At 42.5% G+C, this 8,802-nt stretch overlaps 1 protein-coding gene across 1 annotated transcript in view; it reads right to left on the bottom strand.

The window, feature by feature from the left end:
- opn4xa (opsin 4xa) overlaps positions 1-8,802 on the bottom strand; it is a 49,677-nt gene that overhangs the window by 13,486 nt on the left and 27,389 nt on the right. Inside the window, exons 3-5 of the mRNA XM_063212554.1 lie at positions 4,393-4,526; positions 2,947-3,150; positions 2,155-2,326 (exon numbers count right to left, since the gene is read on the bottom strand). Of these exons, the coding sequence (XP_063068624.1) occupies positions 2,155-2,326; positions 2,947-3,150; positions 4,393-4,526 (510 nt within the window). The remainder of the gene's footprint in view (positions 1-2,154; positions 2,327-2,946; positions 3,151-4,392; positions 4,527-8,802) is intronic.

Genomic DNA, 8,802 nt, shown 5'->3' on the forward strand with positions numbered 1-8,802 from the left:
GTGGGCCACTTCTTCCACATTTCAAAGTGGGCATTGGTATTCTGAAGTTAGGGAATGGCTGCAGTGGAATACAATACGACACACTGGGAACTCCAGACAGTAAATAAAATGTAAAAATGTTTTTTTTTTTATCACTATTGATGTGTAGCGTTTTGACCTTGGCCACAGGAAGGACATGGTGGCCCAAAAACAACACAGCGGTGGTGTCATCAGCGGCGATCACAACCAATAAACATTTTGGAGCTCTCAGTGTGTGGGCGTGTATTTCTGTCTGGCTTGCCCCGTGTTTACCCATCAGTGTTGTGGATGGCCTGGAGATGCAGTATGAAAGGAGGAACAGGTCCACTTTTATCTTTCCTTTATGAATATAACGCGCTTTCAAAACCCTTATCTCCATTTGCATTTTCTACTTCTGTTTCTTGATAAGGTTATACTTATTTTCCTGGTGAACCAGAAGCTATGTGTTGACGCCCAGGGGGCTGGGCTACACAAACCTTCTGGTGCACCTGTGATTCGCTCTCCTCCTCCGTTTACGAAATAAACGGGGCAGCTCGACGAATCAGGATCGTAGGGAGGGATTTCAGTGGGTATGACGTTTATCAAACGCAACACCCTCCCCCAGGGTAGTTCGGCTGTGCCCGCCCCCTCCCTGAATCACAACAGTAATGGCGGTGTGCGAGGAGTTATCATGCGTCGGGATGGAAGCAGCAATTACAGCGGTGTTATCCAAAATACCTCAAGTTGATTTTCTAAAGGACGTTGTTCTGTTTTGGTTCCCGACCTGACGGCGCTTACGTGACGACACGTCCTACGTCACAAAGCTTCAACGTGAGTGGTCGAAGTGTCATGTCATTCATATGAGGTTGCTCCAACCGCGTGCAAGCATCTTTTGACTAAACCCCGCCTGCGGAGACGCGTGAAAGGGCAGTGTGCCAGTAGCCTGTTACTTACAGGCTAATGGTTCACCAGGAAATATACTTATAGCTTCAAGGCTGCGACCGTGGCCTAAACGTGGCCTAGACTACTACTACACCAGGGACCCGGGTTCCAGTCAAGCCCGGGGTCATTTCCTGATCCTCCCCTGTCTCTCTCTCAAACTCGCTTCCTGTCACCATCTCACACTGTTCTATCAAATAAAGGCATATAAGGAAAATAAAGGCATAGAATCCCCTTATTAAAATGAAATATATATAGCAATATATAGCATTGAGATATACATTCTATTCATTAAATTTGTCATTAAAAGTCTGTTTTTGACAATTAAATATCTACTGTAGGGTTTTTCAGCTGTGTGTGCGGTATATTTTTCACATTCCGGCGTGTATAGCAGGAAACATTAGGTTATGTTATAGCCTTACTATTACTTAAGGTAACATCATAGCAGCGTTGTTATGTTGTAGTTGAGTATTTTCAGCAAAGAGTGAATAGGCCGGTCGACAGGACCATCTGCAGTAAGAGGCTATGCGGTGTGTGTGTATGCGTGCGTGCTTGTCTGCGTGCGTGCGTGCGTGCGTGCTTCTCACCTGGCCGTGCTGCGTATGGCGAGGAACATGAACCCTTGACCCTTGCCTACAAAACCATCACAGGAACGGCCCCAGCTTATCTGAAGGACCTACTAACGCCTTATGTTACTGGAAGAGAACTGCGCTCATCCAGCACAAGCCGTCTGGCTCTGCCATCCAGTCGCTCTAGGTACTCCCAGTCAAGATTGTTCTCCGTTGTGGTACCCAAGTGGTGGAACAGTCTCCCAGAGGCAGCAAGACTGAGCACATCTCTTGCAGCTTTCAAGAAACAACTTAAGACATTCCTCTTTCGAGAGAATCTACTAGACTAATGCTTGAACTGGCCTTACCCCAGGGCAGACTCCTGACATGATGTTTAGTTTAGTTTAGTTTGTGAGTGTGTGTACTCGTTATTTACTCTTTATATAAAAAAATTAAAAAACTAACCCCTCTTTGCAACTGCACTTGTTGTTCTGTATATCTCCTGTGCACTTTGTATTTGCTTGTGATGTTGGCTTGATTATGTCCTCTTTTTGAAAGTCGCTTTGGTTATAAAGCGTCTGCCAAATGCAAGGTAATGTAATGTAATGTAATGTAATGCGTGCGTGCTTGTCTGCGTGCGTGCGTGCGTGCGTGCGTGCGTGCTTCTCACCTGGCCGTGCTGCGTATGGCGAGGAACATGAAGAGGTAGCAGTAGAGGATGATGGCCAGGGGAATGAAGAAGACGAAGCAGCAGAGCATGAGCGTGTAGCTCTTGTTGGAGGGCGTGGAGGTGACGTAGTCCCACGTGCACGACGTCATCAGGCCCTCAGGGATGTACGAGCCTGATCGCCATGACGCATACATACAAACAAACAAACAAACAAGCAAACAAACAAAGTACATTATAGTTAAGGCAATGTTGATGACAATAGTAGAGGGAGATTATTCCTAAAATAGAGTGCCGCTTTTTTTGCTTTGATTTTTTTTTGATGCCTTTTGTGCCTTTATTATATTTGACAGGATAGTAGACAGAGGACAGGAAATGGTGAATTTTGTAATTTGGCACTTCCCTCAGCAAAGACTGAGAAGGATGCTTCTCATCCTGTTGTAAACAACAGAAAGGATTGTGGAAGAGCCAGACTCACTCCAGCTCATAAGAGGTAACAGGCTCCATGCCAGGGAACAGAGTGACACCACCAGAATGCATTAAAAAAAAAAGCAATGACTATAATGGACCTTGCGTAGAGAGAGAGAGAGAGAGAGAGAGAGAGAGAGAGAGAGAGAGAGAGAGAGAAAGAGAGAGAGAGACAGACAGACAGAAAGATGGACAGACAGATGGACAGACAGACAGACAGACAGACGGACAAAGATAAAGGACCATAACAAGACAGAGAAAGATGGAAAGAGTAAGAGCGGATGAGTGAACAGACAGAGAGGCACAGAGACACAGAGGCAGACTCACTCCAGCCCAGTAGGGGCGCCAGGCTCCAGGCCAGCGAGTAGAGCCACACCACCAGGATGATGAGCAGCGTGCGGCGCTTGGAGGTCCACACGATGGCCTGCAGGGGCTTGGTGATGACGATGTAGCGGTCAATGGAGATGGCCAGCAGGTTGATCATGGAGGCGATGCCAAACAGGGCTCCGCAGAAGGCATAGATCTTGCAGCCTGGGATATATTACATTACATTACATTACATTACATTACATTACATTACATTATAATAATTTATATTATATCATATTATATCATATCATATCATATCATATTATATTATATTATATTATATTATATTATATTATATTACCTACATTATATTATATTATATCATATTATATCATTATTAGATGCGTCCTAGTATGTCCGTCCGTTCGTCCGTCCGTCTGAAACGCTTTCTTTCAATTGTTATTCCCTCCTGTGTCCACAAGGCAGCAGTGCATTGACGGACAGATCTGTGTCCGCCTGTCGGACTTTGTATTATATTATATCATATGTGTCATCAATTACAAACAAGTTTGGTTATGCACATAGAGTGGTGTAAGTAAGCCTACTATCAGCATCCTGCCAATTTTTCCCCTAATGCATTTAATGTGGTATTTTTTTCCCATCCCAGAATCCAATCCAAACTAAATCATGTTTACTGAAGACTTTCTTATGCCAAGTTTATTTTTGCAATATTTGCTCGGGGGATCGGTCAAAAATGTCCTCCCACAAACAAAGGGAGTGGTTGGGATGATCCTTGTAAATTACCTTAAGGATCGGAAGTAGGGATGTAAACGATTAATCGATTAATTGACTTAAATCGATCAATGCATTAATCAACTGACAAGAGACCCAGGTAAAATGGGCATGTGTAGAGTGTGTGTGAAGAGGGGTGTGAATAGTGGGAATATTTAAATCACCTTTGGATTAAAGAATTGAATAATAATTAATTTAAATGTGGTATTGTATCTCAATTTTTAATAAACATTCTTAGATTTAGTGTTTTTTTTCCCGAGAAACATTGAGATTTCGGGGGGAAAACGCTGCTTATCAATTAATCGTAAGTCGATCGATAAGATTATCAACTAATGATTAATTAATGAATCGATAATTTGCATCCCTAATCGGAAGACTTCTGAAGTGATTAAATGTTGCAGATGAATAAACGCTTGAAAATGGCTGCCAGTGAAGTAAAGAATTAGGATATGGTTCGTGAAAACAGCATACAAGTTATCCTTTGGAAACACACATTGAGCTCCCATAACCTGTCAATACCACTACTATGTGTACATGTTTTTTTTTGTTTATAAACATGGTGTTGTAAAGAGGGCAAGACACTGACAGCCAACCATGTGAGCTAATTTTTTGACCGACAAAGGGGTGCAGCCAGGGGAAAACAAAAATTGAGAACCCATGTATAGAGCTCACCTGTTTCTCCAAAGACCCACTCCTTATAGAGAGAGTTGATGAAGAATATGGGCGACTGGGTGATGGCCATGAGGAAGTCAGCTATGGCCAGGCTGATGATGAAAAAGTTTGGTGGCGTCCACAGCTTTTTGTTACTGTAACGGAAAAAAAGGACACAAATCGTTCAGTCAAGCAAACACATACAGAATAATTCTCTGAATTACTGTAAAGCAATGCTACATACTTTTCCTCTTTGCAGACCTGAAGTGAGTCATTGACAGCTTTAGTGAGATGATCCACTCTTTGAAGTTTGCTTAGTGTATGTACAGCCAATGGAAGATGGCAAAGAATATAGAGGTTGATTAACCGCATATTAACATTAATTTCAGGTTAAAAAATACTTCATGTCGTGATGCTTTTTAACACATTTTCCTCGGCTTTAACACACTTTCCTTTCTTGCCTTTAATGGCAAGGACCGTTTTAGAGGAGACAGAAAAGTAATGGCACAGAGGGGAGTATCGGGAAACCACCTTGGACCGGAATTCATCCTGAGTCTGAACCCGGGTCTCTGGTATAACAGTCAGTGCCCTGGCCATTTGAGCCAGGACAGGGCCATACAGCTCTTTTTTTAAACATAAACTGACCACTAAACAATGAAATCCCAGCTCCATACTACCAGAGACTGACCAAACTGTCACACATCAGTGATGATTGGCCACTTTTCTTCCTCCTGGCCCAGCTGGGGAAAGATTTTAATGGGAGCAGCCAGGTGAGCCTTAAAAAAGAACAAATTCCTCCAAGATGGACAGCCATTAAAGGAGTCCCTTTTTGCCATTTTGGCCTGGAGGTGTGGACTGATGAGGCCAGGGGAGAGAGGATCTGCAATCACTGATTGGGCCTGCCTGCAACGCTCAATGGGCAAAATCAGGGAAGCCGAACAGGGAAAACAAACAGGTCACTTGTCCCGGGCGCAGGTAGAGAGAGGGGCCCAGAATTGGGACCTGATTACATTTGTTACATTGGATGGAGGGCCCTTTTAGGTGACTCTGTCCTGGGCCCAGCCAAAGCTGACATTGGTCCTAGGCACAATGAAAAGCTAGATAGGCCAGGTCCGGTAAAAAAAAACCTCAGGAACTCAGGGGGAAAAGGTACAAAAGTCACACTTTATTTTGGGGAATGGCATGCACACAGTTACACTTTCTCGATTTGGATCATGTACTATACTGATTCCTTCTGGAACTTCAGTTAACCCCAGAGACACCATTGTTGAGCATGTATGTCCCATTTGATAAAGTCTTGAGCTTGAATTGCTACATTGACTGTGAAGTTATAGAAATACTGCAGTCCTTTGTGGAGAAGTACAATGCAGATAGTAATATAGGCTGGTGAAACTCTCGACTGTTGAGACCATAGTTGGGTGTTGGGTTTGAGTAAGGTGAGCGGTCAGCAGAATAATTATAAACACAATGAAAATGTTTTCCAACAAAATCTGTGAGTGCTGATTTTGAACCAAGAAGCTTAGCATCTTATTTGCAGAGTACACGCCTCATGTGCAGGTGTTTCATTTGTATACAAAACGCACAATTGCTCGTCTTCTCTGCCTGACATTCCAATCAGCCCGGCTTATTGGTCAAATGTTTTGTATTCCCATCACTCGTGTTTTGAAGCTAGGTGGAGTGATTTATCTCTCTTCCTTAGCTACAAAAACATTCAAACTTCCAGGCCATCTTTTTCCCACATACCTCAGCATCTTGTATGTTGTTTGCAAGCGTCGCAGAGAGTATTTGATATGTTTTTTTTCTGGCCATGTAATGTGTTGTGTGCCGTGAGAGTACAATGTCCTTTGTACAGTATAATAGGGCTGTAACGATATTGTATCGAACCGAGAAATCGTGATACACAGAGTCACAATACTGTATCGCGATACAAGGAGGCAGTATCGTTATATGCCCTTTTAACGTTTTGATACCCATCAGGCCAGAAAACAACCACATGATATGAAGTGATAGTGCTTCCAAGCATAATCATTATTATATAGAAACTTGAAAAGTATTAGTAGACTCTTGTAACTTATTCTACCTATAAACTATCATAATTTTTATTCATGAAGTTTACAATGTTGGCAAATGTGAAATCGTGATGTGTATCAAACCGTAGGTCATGAATCGTGATACAAACCGAATTGTGAGGTCAGTCAGTGTATCATTACAGCCCTGCTGTATACTGTATCCTTTCATTGCTGTCTGCCATAAAATGTCCTTGAAAGTCCCATGTAATTTGCACTGTATGTGATACTCAAGCTTCTGTAATTGCTGCCTGTCATAAAACATCCCTGAACGTATCATGTACTATAAAAGAGATACTGGAAGTTCTGTAAGTGCTGTACATGCATGTCATGAAATGTTTCTCTCCATTCATAGAGCAGAATGTTTTCACCTAATAATTTAGATTCATCCACACGTCTGTAAATAGGACATGCCTTTTCACACCTGCAGTGTGGTTTCTCATTTACGCTGTGCTTTCAATCAGCCATATTATTTTGTGAAATGTACAAATGAAACATTTCTAGTGTTAAGAAAAGTGCTACTTGTTATTATTCAGTATGTAATGCATGCACAAGAGCTCCATCCGTAAACCAAAGAAAATGGCAATTGTTCTGACAGAACTTATTTCTCTATGTAAATATTTTGATGTGCCCAATGAAAATCCAGGGAATGGAAATGTGGTATGTTTAATTAACCCCTCAGTGCAGAGTCTCTATTATAACCTTATTGTCACCAAAGTAAAGATCTTAATCCAGTGTTTTTCAACCCTGGGGTCACCTGGAATTCAAATGGGGTCGCATGAAATGCCTGAAATGTCTGAAGGTGTGTGATACTGATAAATATTACTAATTAATATAACATAAATATTCAACACTCTCTTTGAAACACTGCTTACAATCTTAGATCATCTTAAATATCTATAGGTTGATTGACCTACAACTTACGTATGTAGCTCAGACATGTTTTCATTTTTGTTGTGAAAAAAAAAATGTGTATGGGGTCCCCAGAACTTTGGGATGTCAAAATATAAAAGTACTAAAAGTGCTATATAAAAGTAATATTTTTGGAGCAAAAACAGGCCAAATATTTCCTTCTATGTAAGTCTTATCAAACATCAGAAAGTCCCACATACTGTTTGCAGTCAGGCCATAACGATTTAAGATTGAGAAACGATGTCTATGATCATGCATCTCAGAGGTTCTGCAGCCGCAGGGTTGGTCTTAACCACATGGCGTGCACGGTAGTGGTGACAACAATGATCGATTCGGCGATCCGAATCGATGCGGGGCATGGACGATCCAGAATCGATCCGGCAAGTTCCAGAATCGATCCGGCAATTTTTTAAAGTTTCAATTACTTCCATGGATATTTCGGGAGCAAATGAATGTTAAATTAAATAAAAGCACTTCAAAACATTGCAAGACTGATACAGACTGATACAGACTGATACAGAAAACAACCAATAAATTGTTGCCCAGTATCTGACTACTTGTATTGCCTCATCATGACTGCTTAAACATTTGCTTTGCTTTCAGTAGAAATGTAATGCATTGCAATGCATTGTAGAATTGAATCGAATCGAATCGGATCGGATCGGATCGGATGGCATGGAATCGGATCGAATCGCTACCTCCCGAATCGTGATCGAAGGGCAGTGCCGATCCACACCACTAGTGCACAGTGCACCATCACTAGTGTTGTGTTCACAGCACCCCCTTATCGTGGTAGGCCAGTTTCCAGTTACAGTCCAACAGCATTCTCCGGTATCTGTGAAATGAAAACAGGGCTCTTTCTTTTTACTGATTTACAACGATTGCTTCGCTTAATCCTGTGATTTAGCAGGTTGCCGCAGTTTGTTAAACCGCTATATGCTACTGTCTCAGACTGATTGGACGCCTTTCATGGTAATCCAGCACACCCTGTGTGTGTGTACAATTATCTCTGATTGAGGCTTGGCTGCTTCCACTTGGCAACCACCACCCCCACCCTCCTCCGAACTCATCCCCCCAGGTTAGCAGCAAGCAGCAGGGGGGGATATCACACCTTGCCTGCTGGATGCGGTATACCTGGAAATACTGTAGTTCCCGCAGGAACTTCCAGGACCTTACACCTAGGCAGCCATTATGAAAGACTTGTTTCATCACACTGTCCTACATCAGACAGATATGGCACAGAGAGAGGGAGGGGGTAGATAGAGAGAGAGAGAGAGAGAGAGAGAGAGAGAGAGAGAGAGAGAGAGAGAGAGAGAGAGAGAGAGAGAGAGAGAGAGAGAGAGAGAGAGAGAAGTGATAAAGAGGCGGAGGAAATTATTTTCATACAGCTGTTTCATGGGGGGGTCGGGCGGGAAAATCCATGCAATATGTGAAGGAAGTGCTAATGATTTTT

The sequence above is a fragment of the Engraulis encrasicolus genome, chromosome 12 (assembly GCF_034702125.1).
Source record: "Engraulis encrasicolus isolate BLACKSEA-1 chromosome 12, IST_EnEncr_1.0, whole genome shotgun sequence".
Lineage (NCBI taxonomy): Eukaryota > Metazoa > Chordata > Actinopteri > Clupeiformes > Engraulidae > Engraulis > Engraulis encrasicolus.